The sequence below is a fragment of the Erinaceus europaeus genome, chromosome 8 (assembly GCF_950295315.1).
Source record: "Erinaceus europaeus chromosome 8, mEriEur2.1, whole genome shotgun sequence".
NCBI lineage: Eukaryota > Metazoa > Chordata > Mammalia > Eulipotyphla > Erinaceidae > Erinaceus > Erinaceus europaeus.
Window position 1 is genome coordinate 7229043 of NC_080169.1, and position 17085 is coordinate 7246127.

At 44.3% G+C, this 17085-nt stretch overlaps 1 protein-coding gene across 2 annotated transcripts in view; it reads left to right on the forward strand.

The window, feature by feature from the left end:
- LOC103124484 (engulfment and cell motility protein 1) overlaps positions 1–14060 on the forward strand; it is a 131892-nt gene extending 117832 nt beyond the window's left edge. Inside the window, exons 11-14 of one of the 2 annotated variants that reach the window (XM_060195863.1) lie at positions 3380–3424; positions 5009–5059; positions 10691–10813; positions 13527–14060. In XM_060195863.1, the coding sequence (XP_060051846.1) occupies positions 3380–3424; positions 5009–5059; positions 10691–10813; positions 13527–13850 (543 nt within the window). In that variant the 3' untranslated portion in view covers positions 13851–14060. The remainder of the gene's footprint in view (positions 1–3379; positions 3425–5008; positions 5060–10690; positions 10814–13526) is intronic. The other variant, XM_060195864.1, reaches the window with a different exon arrangement.
- The last annotated feature ends 3025 nt before the right edge of the window (positions 14061–17085 follow it).

Here is a 17085-nt window from a genome sequence, read left to right on the forward strand (position 1 = left end):
CCTGGTTGAGTGCACATGTCACAGTGCACAAGGACCCAGGTTCAAGCCCCCAGTCCCCACCTGCAAGGGAAAAGTTTTGAGAGTGGTGAATCAGGTTTGCAGGTCTCTCTCTCTCTCTCTCTCTCTCTCTCTCTCTTTCTCTCTCTGTCTGTCTCTCTCTCTCTACCCTCTCGGTTTCTGGATGTGTCTATCCAACTAATAAAGATAATATCAATAACAAATATATATTAAAGAAGCCTGCATTCTTATATGACCTCTCTGGAATTGTCTTTGCCCTATGGAAGCAGCAATTGGACTAGAGGAAATGAAAACCCATATGCCCATTCCTGTGCTATGATGCTTATTTCTTTATTATTGGGTAGAGACACAGAGAACTTGAGAGGGGAGGGGAGATAGACAGACAGAGGGACGGACGCCTGCAGCCCTGCTTTACCACCTGTGACACATTCTCCCTGCTGGCGGGGGCGGGGGGATTGAACCTGAGCACTGTGAGGTGTATACTTAACCAGGTGTGCCACTGCCTGGTCCCCAGTTCTCTGACTTCAGTAGATCGTTGTTTGTAGACTTGAGTAAGGCAAATACACTTTGTTTCTGAAGGTGAGATCAACAATTACTATTAATCTGCTGAAGTGAATCAAAGAGCTATGGAGAAGTTGGAAATCATGAGTTAATCTAGACTGACTCCAGGACAACGATAACAAAGAGAATTTAAAAATAACATTATTTGTATCCTTTCTGAAGAAAAAAACCAGTTTGGTCACATATTGGTATAGTAATAGTAAACCACACAATGTAGTCTAGTCACAATAAACCATTTAAGAAAACAATTGAATGAAGACAGGTATATTGTATATATATATTATAGAAAAAATGTGCAGAGTAATATTTGAATAATTTGGTCATTGAAATAGCTATGAAGTACTTTATTTATCCATAGATGATTAGCTTAAACTTAAAAAAAACTTTATTAATATTTTTTTTAATATTTATTTTATCATTTTTATTTTATTATTGGATAGAAACAGAGAGAAATTGACAGGGGAAGGAAGGACAGAAAGAAAGAGATGGAGAGACACCTGCAGCCCTGCATCAACTATTGTGAAGCTGTCCCCCTGCAGGTGGGGGACCAGGGGCTTGAACCTGGGGCCTTGAGCTCTGTAATGTGTGCACTTAACCAGGTGCACCACCACCTGACCCCTAGCTTAGACTTTATATTTAACTCAAGATAAATCAATGACTATTTGTCAAGGCAAAGATTACCTTGCATTTTAATTTTTATATGTATTTATTTACTTATTCTCTTTTGTTCCCCTTGTTGGTTTATTGTTGTAGTTATTATTGTTGTTATTGCTGTCATCGTTGTTGGCTAGGACAGAGAGAAATGGAGAGAGGAAGGGAAGACAGGGGAAAGAAAGACAGACACCTGCAGATCTGCTTCACCGCTTGTGAAGCGACTCCCCTGCAGGTGGGGAGCCGGGGGCTCGAACCGGGATCCTTAAGCTGGTCCTTGAACTTTGCGCCAACTGCGTTTTAACCCACTGCACTACCGCCTGACTCCTTCCTGCATTTTAATTTGTAAAGCATTTAGTCTTGAGAGTCCAGTGCTGTGACGACTCTGCCACTTCCCAGGCCACATGTATGGACTCACTGAAATCATTCTCAGGGATTCTCAACTTTCCTCAAATAGTTCCTTAGTACTGGACAAAAAGCATCCATGATAGAGGCAGGAATGTTCCATTTTCTTTTTGGCCAAGCTTCTATTTCTCAATATTTGTTTATCTTCTGTCAGTGCATATTGTTGTCTTCTCCCTTTGTGTTCTGTGCTTGGATCACAAAGATGAAAAGATGCTCTGTGTTATCAGGGTGTCAGTAGCTTTGTGCATCAGTTAAATACGGAAAGCAGAGAATGCCAACAATCCATCCAGTAGACGCTGGGGTTATCTAACTTTAAATTTTTATGAATCAGGGGCTGGGCAGTGGCATAAGTAGCCAGTAAAGTACATAAGTTACCATGCGCTACGACCTGGGTTTGATTCCCTGGCCTCTGAGAACAGCAGGCAGAAGCTTCAGACAGTAGAGCCGGCTGCAAGTGTCTCTCTCTCCCACTTTCTTATCCTACTCCTCTTTGTCTCTCTCATAACTGAAGAAAAGAAGGAAGAAAGAGAGAAGAGGAAAGTTGACTGCTGGAAGCTGTAGCTGCATCATACATGAACAGAGCAGCAGAAGTAACCCTCGTGGCAATAAATACATACATTTGAAAGAGAATTATTTATTATTATTATTTTTTTACATTTTAAGATTTTATTTTTAATCTTTATTTATTTATTGAATAGAGTCATCCAGACATCGAGAGGGAAGGGGGTGATAGAGAGGGTGAGAGACAGAGACACCCGCAGCCCTACTTCACCACTTGTGAAGCTTTTCCCCTGCAGGTGGGGACTAGGGGCTCTAACCTGGGTCCTTGTGCCCTGTAACAGATGCACTCAACCAGGTGTGCCACCACCCACCACCCAACACCTTAAAGGGGATTTTTTTTGAGGGGTTGTTTGCAGTGCTGACATTGACACATAGCATAACTTCTTATCTCCCTCCCTGTGATAGGTGTCTGGGAGACATTTACTCCCCCAGTCCTGGGCAAAATTTTTTTTCATTATAAATTAATAGACTTGCTAGGCACAGAAAATGTGTGTTCTTTTTTTTGTAGTTAATATTTCTGTGTTTCTTAGACAATAATTCCACTTTATAAAAGAAAAAAAATGAAGACTCTAGGAAATGCTGGACTTTTCATTTTTTCCCCCGTGGTCCAAGAATTTGAAGTGGACCTTTCTCTTTCAATCAGGAAGAAAACTGCTTTTTGCACATCCAGGAACTGCCGGTTTCTTTCGGATGTCCAATTTGTTTGTTTCTGAAAGTGTCATTGTCCTTTACTTCAAGACATTGGCAGGGAATGTGGTGTTGGCTTTTTTTTTTTTTTTTTTTTCTTTCTTTCTTTCTGTTTTTCATAGGTCGGAGAGAAATTGAGGGGAATGAGGGAGAGAGGGAGAGAGATAGAGAGATAGATAAGACACCTGCTGACCTGATTCAGCATGATTCACCAGTCTGCGGGTGGGGAGCAGGCACTTGGCCCCAGGTCCTTGCACATGGTGACGTGTGAACTCAGCCTGTGTGCACCACTGCCTGGCCCCACTGGATTTCCTTTAATACCAAACAGCCTTTTGCAACCGACATACAGTATGGATGCATTTTTCTCTTCCATGCCATGGGTCGTGCGGGGGGGGGGGGTAGCATAAAGCTCTAGCCTCTGACGGAGTCCTCTGAATTTCCATTCCTTCTTCTCTCCTGCTTGCTTTCCTTTCTGTGGTGGCGCTGACACTGTTAGAATGGTGTAGAGAGCTGTGTTGACATCCTTGATTGTCCTCTGACTGTAAGTCCCCGCATCCCCATTCTACTCCCATGCAGCCCTGCCTGCATTGTATGTTCCCTTCATATTTCTTCCACATGTCTTGGTTTCCCTTGCTTTCTGCAAGTTCATTTTAACTTTGATAGAATTCATAGCTGTGATGTTGAATGGTGGCTTAGTTTCTTTTCTCCTCAGTCAAAATCAACCCCCCCCTTACTACCCGAAAAAGAACAGTGAAGTGCCTTCCTGAATATGAGCAGTATTGTGGATTCTACTTTCTTGCACTAAGATTTACTCAACCGTTTCATTTTCCTTTAGTGTCCATTTGCCAATCTTTAGAAAGGGCAACTGTAAACTGTTCTATTTAACAAAAATCACCTGCTAAATCTCTGTGCAGGGGAGATAGCCCAAAGCACACAAGTACGTGTACACATACACACACACACGCACATGCACACACACACACACACGCACATGCGCGCACACACACATGCACGCACATGCACGCACATGCACACACATGCATGCACATACACACATGCACATGCACACACACGCACATGTGCACACACACACATGCACACACACGCACATACACACACACACACACGCACATGCACACACGCACACACACACACACCCCTTCCAGAACTAAGTGCTACTAAATGTGGATCTCAGAGCCTAGTATCTCCCCAAATACTTATTTTTCCTTAAAACTTTACACAATTTTATTCATATAGACTACTGTCAAGTTGATAGATATGTACTGTTTAGTCGTTTGTTTTCCAGAATGTGATGAAATCTAAAAGACTTACATCTTGAAAGTGGTGGTTCTCTTTTTAAAAAATTATTTATGTATTTATTATTGGAGAGAGACTTAGAAAAATTAAGGCGGGATAGAGAGGGAGACAGAAAGACACCTGCAGCCCTGCTTCACCACTTGCGAAGCTTTCCTCCTGGAGGTGAGTGGGGACCAGGGGCTTGAACCTGGGTCCTTGCGCTCTGTAATGTGAGCGCTTAACCTGCACCACTGCCTGGTCCCTAAAAGTGATGGTTCTCTAGGACTAAATTTTCTTGGTGCTGGCCTCTGTTGCCTATGAAAGCTCTCTATACGTAGAAGGCACCTTATTAAAAGCTGGTGAACTTTTCCAAAGCAGAGCCATTGCTTTTAGCTGGAGGTGTTGATTTGTATAAGTCCTAAACCTTCTCCTGGAAGGAAGAAATTCCTGGGGGGGGAAAAAAGTTTACAGTTGCCAGATTCTTTTCCTTTGCTTCTGCATATTGAAAAAAATAAATGAAAAAAACTGGAGGGAATCTGTTATTCCATAAAAAATACTGCTGATCCCCACCTGCAGGGGCGGGGGTGGGGGAAGCTTCCCAAGTGGTGAAGCAGTACTGCAAGTGTCTCTCCCTCTCTTCCTCCCCCTTCCCTCTCAGTTTCCCTCTATCTAATAATAAGTAAATAAAAAAATTTAAGAAAAAAAGAAACAACAAAGAAATACTGCTGATATCCAGTCATGAAGTGCACCCAGGCTCAGTCATTCAGAAACCATATTAAAATGTCCCCGTCCAACCTAAACCTTTGTGTTTTTTTTTTTTTTCCAACAGGAGATGGCAAATATTTTGGCTCAGAAACAACTGCGTTCTATCATTTTAACCGTGAGTACCTCTACGTGCTGTGGCTGTTTTGTTGGGCAGAAATGACTCGTGTTTATTTTATGTCCTCTGGCTTTAAATCCGTGCTTGTTTTGTGACTTCTGTGGTTCCGCCATAGTAACGAGAAAGGGGCGAGAAATGTGCTTTGGACTTGGAATCAACAAGGTTTTCTCGCAGGAATCCTCTCAGCTGACTGGAGGGAGGACATCCACAACCTCCTCTAAGGAGAAACACAACCAGGGAGGGGACACTGAAAAATCTGTCCGTGGGGTCCATCATAGCCTTTAGCTTTGTGTTTGAGCACGTCGGGAGAGTCCACCAATTTAAACAAACAAAAAAAAAAAAAAAGGGAGAAAGCAGGCAGGGAGGCAGGCAGGCCAGGCAGTGGCGCACCTGGCTAAGTGCACACATTACAGTGGGAAAGAACCCAGGTTCAAGCCCCTGGTCCCCACCAGCCGGGGGAAAGCTTCACGAGTGGTGAAGCAGGGCAGCAGATGTCTCTCTGTCTCTTTCCCTTTCTATCTTCCCCACCCCTCTCAATTTCTCTGTCTCTACCTAATAATAAATGAAAACATATGAAGAAGGAAAGAAAGGAATACAATCTTTTTAAAAAATATTTATTTCCTTTTGTTGCCCTTGTTGTTTTATTGTTGTAGTTATTATTGATGTCATCGTTGTTGGATAGGACAGAGAGAAATGGAGAGAGGAGGGGAAGACAGAGAGGGGGAGAGAAAGATAGACACCTGCAGACCTGCTTCACCACTTGTCAAGTGGCACCCCTGCAGGTGGGGAGTCGGGGGCTCGAACTGGGATCCTTACGCCGGTCCTTGTGTTTTGCGCCACCTGTGCTTAACCCGCTGCGCTACCGCCCGACTCCCAGGAATGCAGTCTTAACCATGTGAACTTAGACTCTTTTAAAGAAGGAAACTGGCTGAAAACATAGGAGACTGAGATAAAATATGAAAAGTTGGTCATCATCTTCCTTAGCTCTTTTGCAAAAAATACATAAGTAAATAAAAAAGGCTAGAGAGACATGCATGGAATCTGCTTACTAACTGCTAAGGTAACCATAAGCCTCAGTGGAGGGGAAAAAGCCTATGTAGTCTTTTGTGAATGTTTGGAAACAAATCAGATAGTAAGCTTTCCTGAGGCCTTATCTGTTAATTTACTTTTTAACAAGGAGAGAAAGAAATATGTTTGGTTGATTCCCCCTGCTTACCGGAAAAATGATCTCAGCTTTTGGGATTCCCAAGAGTTCCGAAAGTTTACAGTTAAATGCATGTAGAATTCCGGGCCCCTTTCATACCCACACACACGCTTATATTCCAATACAGTGAAGCCATTGAAATAAAAATTTTCGAAGGCAAACACAATAAGCTCTCCAGATCCCAAAGCTAATAGTAATGATTATGATTGTCCGCAAGTTAACATACTGTTACAGATAAGAAGAAACATATGAACATGATTTTTTTTTTTTTTAATAAAAAGAGGTACATTGATACTTCAGGGATGACCTACTTTCCACCTGGAATGGAAATCTGATATGGATGAGGGTAGCGGTTTTAATAGACTCCAGACCCGAGAATAGTTCTGCAGAAATTCTAGGGTTTATATTATTTGCATTTTTATACCAATTCACATCCAAAGGGAGGGTTACAGTATTAAGACACTGCAGTAAAGGGAAGGAGATTGGAAAGATACAGAATAGATGGCTAGAGTAAGGAGCTGCTCTCCTGACACCGCTTTGACCTCCAAGGGAGCAGGACCAATGAGCTGCAAGGCGGTGGCACCCTTGGCTAAGCACACACACAGCAGTGTACAGGGAACCGGGTTCAAGCCCCTGCTCCTCACCTTCAGGGGGGAAAGTTTCATGACTGTTGAAGTAGGCTTCAGGTGTCTCTCTCTGTCTCTTTCTCTCTCTATCTTTCCCTCCCTTCTCAATTTCTCTGTTTGTATCTAATAAATAAATAAAATTAAAAAAACATTAAAATAAATTTCTTTTGCTTTGAAACAGAATAAAAGAAGTAGTCAGAAAAAAGAAATAAAACCAATACGTGTAAAAAAAAAAATCCCAACAAATGGGTGGGTGCAGTGACTGTTGGAACCATCTGTGAAAGACCCTTTTTGCATCAGTGGGGAATTTTTCTTCCTTTTTTTTCTTTTCTTTTTTTTATTTTGTGGGCCTTGTTTGATGACTGCAAGTTTAAGGTTGGTATGTTTAAGGATGGTATATTTTTCCTGGGGCTTGGAATGCAGATACTTTTGAATAGCTAATAAGATAGGCCCATATGCTTTATTTGTTTATTTTTTCAATACTTTTATTTATTTCCTTTTTTTTTGCCCTTGTTGTTTTTATTGTTGTTGTTGTTGTTGATGTCCTCATTGTTGGATAGGACAGAGAGAAATGGAAAGAGGAGGGGAAGACAGAGGCGGGGAGGAGAAAGACAGACACCTGCAGACCTGCTTCACCACCTGTGAAGTGACACCCCTGCAGGCAGGGAGCTGGGGGCTCGAACTGGGATCCTTATGCCGGTCCTTGCACTTTCAGCCATGTGCGCTTAACCCACTAACGCCCGACTCCTGGCCCATATGCTTTAGTATCCATAGACTGGGATAATAAATTTGTACAATGAATTAACATTCTCTTTGACATGTTTAAGGATTTGGGGTTTAATTCCTTTCCATTACCTAGCTCCCCTCAATACCACTTATAATTTAGCTTCAACAACTTTCTTCAGCTTTTTTTTAAAATTTTTTTTATTTAAGAAAGGATTAATTAACAAAACCATAGGGTAGGAGGGGTACAACTCCACACAATTCCCACCGCCCAATCTCCATATCCCACCCCCTCCCCAGTAGCTTTCCCAGCTTTTCTTTCTTTTTTTTTAAAGGAAATCTCTTATATTATTTTATTTATCTCTTTATTGGATAATGACAGCCAGAAATTTAGGGGGAGTGGGGAGGTAGAGAGAGAGAGAGAGAGACAGAGGGAGAAAGAGAAACAGAGACACCTGCAGCCCTGCTTCACCACTTGAAGAAAGCTTTCCACCTGCAGATGGGAGCTGGGGGCTCTGACTCAGGCCCTTGTCCATTGATTTCAGCACGCACGCTCAACCACGTGTGCCAACAGCCGGCCCCTAAATCTTTCTCCTCCCTCTTTTTTTAAAAATGCAAAACCAGAATAAACCCATAAGACGTGTGATCTCTTTCTGAGCCACTGTCCCAGCCCACTCTTAAATTTTTATATAATTTTTTTTTATTTATAAAAAGGAAACATTGACAAAACAATAGGATAAGAGGGGTACAACTTTGCACAATTCCCACCCGAACTCCGTATCCCATCCCCTCCCCTGATAACTTTCCTATTCTTTATCCCTCTGGGAGTATGGATCCAAGGTCATTGTGGGATACAGAAGGTGGAAGGTCTGGCTTCTGTAATTGCTTCCCCGCTATACATGGGCATTGACAGGTGAATCCAGACTATGCTCCACTTGAGGAAGATCTACTTGAGGGTCGATCTGGGGCAGTTGGAATGATCCTACTCATTACCACAGAATGTGAGCTCAGATCTTCTTTTTTGTTTGTTTTCTTCTTCAGGCGAGAGACAAGGATCCCTACTATAGCATAAGCTTGAAGCCCACCCCCACCCCCAGCTTTCTCACTCTCACGTGGCCACTGAGAACCCGACTCAGGGCCTCATGCATAAGACACATGCTGACACGCGACAGAACTCTGGGTCCCTTTCCCCCAAGTTCTCCATGGCTGTGCTCCATGTGTATCCGTGTTGTGCTCACTGTCAGAGTGTAGCGTCCAGGAGCAGGCCAGCTTGAAACCTAGAGAAAAGTCCACGTAGAGATCACGAAAAAAAAAAACCCCAAAACAGAGAGTCTAGCATATTCAAAATAACTGATCTGAATGGTTATTTTCACCATATTAACCAGGCATTTGACATTTTTTAATGCACCACCAAAGTGTCTGCCGAAGAGGGTGTGTGTCACATATTGAGTCGAATCCCGTTTCAGACCCAGCCGTGGTTGTGCAGAGACCCACACGGTCTTCTGCTGCTACTCTTTTTACATACCTTCTTCTCTGATTTTGTTTTTCCTCTGTTTTCTAACCCCAAAGCGAGCTGTAGGACCCCTCCTCGGTGTCACACTTAGGACCCCTTATTCACCCTCCTGCTGATGGCCCAGTGTGCTACCCTGTCCGGCGAATCCTAGGTCACAGGCCGCCTCCAAGTCGCCATCTTGCAGACGGTCTCTCAGGCTGATTTTGTTTTCTATGAAGGACGGTCACTTGGCTTCCCATTGAATTGCTAGCAGGAGAGGACAGGAATGCAGGCACGTTCCCTTACTGCATCGTAGTGATGGTGGTAGCACCATCTCTGTGTGGTTTGCATAGTGAATAGTCTCCATCCAGTTACTAACCCAGCCTGGTCCCACTTAGCTTTTGCGATCAGATGGGATTGACGTGCACAGATGCTAGAGCCTCAGACACAGAGTGGATTATCTACACACCTGATAAGAACTTTGCCTGTGTGTGTTGCTTCTCGAATTTTCTCTGTGTTTATGTAAGTGGACTGTCTTGTCAAAGAAAGGCCTAAAGTAAGATCATGGCCAAATTGCATCCCACCAAAATGCACAGTGATTTTTCTGTTGCATGCAAGAGTGCTTCTGTTGTAACCATCTAGATTTTCTTTTACTGAAAAATGTGTCCTTTACTTTTATTTTTTTATTTTTGACTCAGGGCCTTGTTTCTCTGGGTGACTTTTTTTTTTCTTTTTCTTTCTTTCTTTTTTTTTTTTTTTTTTTTTTGCCTCCAGGGTTATCGCTGGGGCTCAGTGCCTGCACTACAAATCCACTGCTCCTGGAGGCCATGTTTCCCATTTTGTTGCCCTTGTTGGTGTCGTTATTATTGCTGTCATTGCTGCTATTGTTTTTGGGTATGACAGAGAGAAATTGGGAGGGGGCTGGAAACAGAGAGGGGGAGCCGAAGACAGACACCTGCAGACCTGCTTCGCCACCCATGAAGTGATCCCCCATGCAGGTGGGGAGCCGGGGGCTCGAACTGGGATCCTTATGCCTTGCATTTTGCACCACGTGCGCTTCACCAGCTGTGCTACTGCCTGACTCCCTCTAGGTGACTTTTTCTTTCAGATAGAAAGACAGACAGTGAAAGGGATAGTCACCATAGCATTGGAGATACTTATGGCAACAAAGCCGCTCACAGATGGTCCTGGGACTTGACCCTGGGTTGAACACATGACATAACACTTCCTCTACCCGCTACCCAACTTTCTGGTCTGATAATTCAGTTTTCTTCAATGGGATATTCTCTTTCTAGCATATGCTTCTCTTGACTTACAAGGCTGCGATCAGCATGCCTTCTCAGCGCCTTCCACTGTCGCACTCCTCCCTTCAACACAGCGAGTCTTCTCCTGGATTCTACTCTAAAATCTCAGCACCATATAGGGTCACGGAGTTGAAAGCAAACTCCACAGACACCACGCCCTCACTTTTCTTCTGAACCGGGAAATTCTGTGTTTGTCCTTGAGATAAGGATGAGGGATGGGGGATAACTTGTACTCTCTGTTCTTTCTTCTTTTCTTTTTTCCTCTGTGAATCCTCTCCCCAGCACGTGATCCGAGCTCAGCGGGCCATCAACAATGAAATGGCACACCAGCTCTACGTGCTTCAAGTGCTTACCTTCAACCTCCTGGAAGACAGGATGATGACGAAGATGGACCCCCAGGACCAGGTCAGTGCTCCCTTGACAGCAGAACTAGCGTTGCTGGGAGAGGTATGCGAAGGAATGAATGACACTAGAAGTAGTCGTGGGCACAGTGATACATGTACACACATACCAAAGTATGACATTGCAATCCTGACATTCACATAGTATGATAATAGTAAATCAAATTTTATTGAAAAGAGGAAAAGTGTATTTTCTGGGTTTGCTTTAAAAACCAGAAGTTTTAGGGGGTCCGGTGGTAATGCATCGGGTTAAGCACAGGTGGCGCAAAGCGCAAGGACTGGCGTGAGGATCCTGGTTTGAGCCCCCGGCTCCCCACCTGCAGGGGAGTCACTTCACAGGCGGTGAAACAGGTCTGCAGGTGTCTATCTTCCCCTCCTCTCTCCATTGCTCTCTGTCCTATCCAACAATGAACGACATCAACAATTACAATAATAACCATAACAAGGCTACAACAACAAGGGCAACAAAAGGAGGGGGGAATGGCCTCCAGGAGCAGTGGGTTCATGGTGCAGACACTGAGCCCCAGCAATAACCCTGAAGGCAAAAAAAAAAAAAAAAAAAAAAAAACAGAAGTTTTTTAGATGATAATATTATTATTTTACAACTCTCTCAGAACATGGAGACAAGAATTTAATATTTAGGTGCATACAGGATCAGAGAATATAATAGATTATTGTTACCATTATTTTTGCTTCCAGGGTTATCCCTGGTGCCTGCACTATAAATCCACAGTTCCTGATAGACATTTCCCCCATTTTATTGGCTAGGACAGAGAGAAATTGGGAGAAAGGGGAGATAGAGAGGGAGAAAGAAAGACACCTGCAGACCTGTGAAGACCTGCAGACTTGTGAAGTGTCCCCACTGCTGGTGGGGAGCCGGGGGCTCAAACTGGGATCCTTGTGTTTCATGCTGTGTGTGCTTACCCAGGTGCACCACTGCCTGGCCCCCGATGAATGTTTTCATTACACATTAAGTATATGTGTGCCCCTTTCTATTGGTTAAGAAAGCTTCATGCCACAGAGCCATAGATCTTGGCTCTAAGAGCTGCAGTAGTTACAGCTTTGTAGTCAAATGCCCAGACACCTAGCGCCACCTGGCAGCTCAGTGTGCTATCAGGCCTGCAGGTTGAGATAGGCGGAACAAACTTTCAGCGATCAGTCTCGGGGGGTGGGATCCCAAGTTAAACCTGACTTCTGAAACTGCATTTTTATCGCTGTGTTGTTTGCTATGATTTTCTCTAGTCCATGGGAGTTGTACAGGGTAGGCTGTAGGTTGCGTCTCCATCCAAAAGGCTTTGGGGACACTTGACTGAGGAGTACAACTTGTGAGAGGAAACAGCTGGAGGCCTCGCTGTAGCGCATTTTCAGCTCAAACAGGCGCTGCAGCTTGGAAAAGAAAACACTCATTATTGGCACGTGAGGGCCTGATGGGTTACAGATGTGAGCTGCGCATGTGAAGTGTGTAAAGGCCGCAATGCTTCATGCATGGCCTGAGGCCCTGCGGTTGAGAGTGATGGAGAGGCTTGGAGAGACCATCTGACCTGCCTTGCACAGTGGTTAAGGCCAACCGTCACCACCCCAGAGATAGGAGACTATCTCTTTCCCATTTCAAGGGTAGAAAGGCAGTGTATCTTAGTGGAGAGCAACCCTGCTTGGAAACCCTTCCTTTGATTATTCTTCTCGTGTTAACATTTGTGGCATGAGAGTAACCCTTTTACAATATTTTTTTAGATTTATTTTCCCTTTTGTTGCCCTTGTTTTTTATTGTTGTTGTAGTTATTATTCTTGTTGTTGTTGTTATTGTTGTTGTCTTCGTTGTTAGATAGGACAGAGAAAAGTGGAGAGAGGAGGGGAAGACAGAGAGAAGGAGAGAAAGATGAGACAACTACAGACCTGCTTCACCGCCCGTGAAGCGACTGCCCTGCAGGTGGGGAGCCAGGGGCTCGAACCGGGACCCTTACGCCGGTCCTTGCACTTCATGCCACGTGTGTTTAACCGGCTGCGCTACCTCCCGACTCCCCGAGAGTGACCCTTTTAAGAGTATTTTTGGGGGGCCAGGAGGTGGTGCACCTGGTTCAGTGCACATGTTAGAATACCCGAAGACCCAGGTTCAAGCCCCTGGTCCCCACCTGCAGGGAGAAAGCTTTGCGGGTGGTGAAGCAGGGCTGCAGGTGTCTCTCTGTCTCTCTTCCTCTCTGTCTTCCCCTGCCCTCTCGATTATTGACTGTCTCTATCTGATAAATACATAAGGATAATACAATTTGTTTAAAAAGAGTATCTTTTCATGAGGTCACTTGGTATTGGGGTTTAAGGTTCCTTATCACTTGGCATGCTGGGTGCAAGCCTTGTGTGTCTCTCACTTCCTCTGACAACACAGTCCTCCCAGTTCCTTTGACTTGACTTCCATGAGCCACAGACCTTTTTCCAAATTTGGGACTTTGATTTGGAATCAACTAGTCAGTTCTCCACATTCGGAACAACTTGGATTTGAAGGTAACTGTGGCATTCAGGCAGGGCAGAGAGAGTGGTGGCAGGAGGAAGAGACGGAGGAGGCATGCAAACAGGTTCTCACTTAGACTATCCTTTGCCTCTTTTTTCTGTACACTGAAGCATTGATTCATTTCGACTCTGGAGACAAAGAGAGTCTATGCAGTGTCACCATGAAGGCATCTGATTCCTTCCTCCCTTCCTTGTTTTCTTACTCTCAACCCCTTCAGGCTCAGAGGGACATTATATTTGAACTTCGAAGAATTGCTTTTGATGCAGAGTCTGAACCTAATAACAGCAGTGGCAGCATGGAGAAGCGCAAGTCCATGTACACACGGGATTATAAGAAACTTGGCTTCATTGTAAGTAAACTGTCTTCAGTAAGCTCTCCCCTTCCAACATCCGCGGGCCTGACCTCAGCCACAGAACTGTTGTCCTCTCTGAGCGTGGGGTCCCCTTGTGTCTCACAGGATAGTTGCCACATCTCCCAGATGTTTAGCTGGTTTGAACAGCATCACATGGATCTCTCTTCTGGCTGCCGTGCCGTGGAATAAGTTGCACAAGTGTGACTAATACTGAGTCTGTTTATTCAATTCTGATTTAAGTCTAACCGAGTGAAGTTAGTCCGAAATGCCTCTAGACTTCATGCAATCTGCCCCAAAGATGCTTATAGTTCTCTTTGGGTTAAATGGATGATGGCAACTGTGGGTGAATTTTATTATTGGGTTTGTAATTGGATTACTTACATCCATGGATGTCATGTCAACATTGCATTGAATGTTTCCCACAATTAAATCATGAGATTTATACAGTTGATATTTTCCTTAAAATTTTGTCTTGTTTAGTTTTGCCAATAAGATCTTCTTCCTCCCTCCCCTTTCCTTCCTTCCGTGTCTCTCTTATTCCCCCCCTTTTTTTTTCTGTGTGTGTATTTGGCAAACTAGAACTTAGCTGGTATTAAACAGAACCTATAGTTTTGTTCCTGCTTGCCTTCCATTCTAGCTGTTACACCATCATGTTTCTCTGTAACTTTGTGCTAATTAATCTCAGAATTCTGCAGGTCTACACTTGTTTTTCATTTTAATATCACCCAGCCAGCCTCTTTTCTTTTTTTTTTTAATTTTTAAAATTTATTCTCCCTGTTTTTGCCCTTGTTGTTTTTTATTGTTGTTGTAGCTATTATCGTTGTTAGATAGGACAGAGAGAAATGGAGAGAGGAGGAGAAGACAGAGACGGGGAGAGAAAGACAGACACCTGCAGACCTGCTTCACTCCCTGTTAAGCGAATCCCCTGCAGGTAGGGAGCCGGGGCTTGAACCGGGATCTTTACACCGGTCCTTGCGCTTTGTGCCACATGTGCTTAACCCGCTGCGCTACCACCGGACTCCCCAGCCTCTCTTATTCGTACGTCATATTGAAGCAGCCAAGAATGAGTTGGAGACATGTGCCTTTCAGCACGTCCTCAGCAGGTTCTGCTCTCCAGACCTGATGGAGAGCCTGACAGAGGAGCCTGAGTTGCTGACATCTCACCAGGTTCGGCTTTTCTTTCTCATTAGATGGTGTCACTTGGATTTCTGGTTCTTTCTTGTTGCGGTTATTGTTGTTGTTGATGATGCCTTGTTGGATAGGACAGAGAGAAATGGAGAGAGGAGGGGAAGACAGAGGGGGAGAGAAAGATAAGACACCTGCAGACCTGCTTCACTGCTTGTGAGCGACTCCCCTGCAGATGGGAAGCCGGGGGCTCGAACTGGGATCCTTGCACTGGTCCGTGTGCTTCATACTATGTGCCTGCCCGTAACCTGCTGTGCCACCACCTGGCTTCTGATTTTTCCTTCTTTCTATATCTCCCTCTCTCTGAAGTAGAATAATGCTTCTTAGAGAAGAAAAGTTAAAAAAAAATCACCCCAGGAATGGTAAAATTATGCATACAAGAGGCCTAGGTGCCATCCTCCCATGCGCCCCTACCCCCAAAAAAGCAATAACTGAAAGTAATTGCCCTTTACCTTTGTCTTTCCGTGTGTGTGTGTGTGTGTGTGTGTGTGTGTGTGTGTGTGTGTGTGTGTGTGTGAGAGAGAGAGAGAGAGAGAGAGAGAGAGAGAGAGAGAGAGAGAGAGTCTGTGTCTGTCTTCAATTTTAATCCTTCATCTGAGACCACTAGCAGGCTGTTTTAGCAGAGATGACGAATTGGAAGGGCCATTTAGTAATTATTTCTGATGCTGGAAGCGGCTCCAGTGAGCCAATGAGCTTGCATCAGAGAGCTGAAAATTTAGAAGGACCAGCTAGTAACCATTTCTACTGGGAGAAATGGTCTTTTAACAAGCGGAGATGCTCATTTTTTAAAAAATACAGTCAGCAAGGCCTAAACAAGCCTCAGTAAACAGATCCAGGGCGCCACCTAGTGGTCCTCCCTGCACATCACACCATATCGCAACCACAAGCTGTCCTGAGGCTGATTGCTGCTGGAGGAATTTCTCAAATGGGAATGATCTGGCCTGTGAACTGCTACCTGCACTCCTTCCAGTTAACTCCTGCAGAAGCAGTATTCAGAGCTGAGTGATCATTTAACTCTCTTTGAAAAGCAGGCTGACTTATAAGTTAAGATTTTAGTTTCTTACGCTACCCCTCCCTGCTAGATAGGTGCCAGGATCTGTCCAGTGAATCGAATGGAGTTCCGTGGATCTTTGCTGTCATGAGTGATGGGCCAGTGGGCCAGATAATTTTATCTGTGTGAGACATTGCATTGGTCTCCGGAACCGGGGCCCTGGGCGGGTCCTCTTCTGTTTCAAGGTTATGGGAGGGCTCCTCAGAGCCACGCTGAGGACAAACACAGGGTCTGGGGCGGAGGATGTGACCAGCCAATGGTACTTCCTTTTTGTGGAGCTTGGAAAGCATATGCCATGGAAATCAGCAACATTTTAACTTTTTTGCAAGTTAGAAGGGGCTGGAGTTCCAACAGACCAGCAAAAACACTTTGGTAACAGATAATACAGCCCAGCACCTTTGAGAAAGCAGATGAACCTCACATTCTTTCTTAGCACAGCTTTCCGGCCGAGCAGATTTTCCTGATCACTGACTCTGAAATCACAGTGGAAAACGGCGGAACACAGGGGTTGGGGGAAACACAGGGGTTGGGGGAGTGCCTGCGTGGGCCAGTGAATCCACGTGCAGAGTGTCCTCTGTTTGCCATGTGCTTAACCCAAGCTCAATCCCAACCCCCACTGCAGTGAAAGAAACTGCTGCTTCTTCTTCTTTTAAAGTTACTACTTAAAAAAAAAAAATTATTTATTTATTGGCTAGAGACAGCTAGGAATTGACAGGGAAGGGGATGATAGGGAGAGAGATGGAGAGACACCACGGCCCTCCTTCACCACTTGCAAAGCTTTCCCCCTGCAGGTGGGGACCAGGGGCTTGAACTGGGTCCTTGTGCATTGTAACATGTGTACTCAACCAGCTGTCTGTCTATCTATCTATATCTGAAAATATCAACCCAAAGTGAAGAAACCCCAGTGATTATGACAGAGAGAGAGAGGGAAATAGAGGGGGAGAGATGTCTCTAGTTCTGACTTACATTTTCTAATCACTTTTGAACCAAGGCAGACGTTAAAATTGGACAGTAGGGATTCCATTCTATGTCCAGTTATCCCCCCCACCACCACTTAGAGACCAAAGTAACTCACTTAGATTAAAAAAAAAAAAAAAAACTGTCTCTGAAATAAAATAACAAAATTTTAATAGGAAAAGTCTTCATTATGCACTGTGCCCCTTAACATTTTCAGGCTATCTGAAAAGA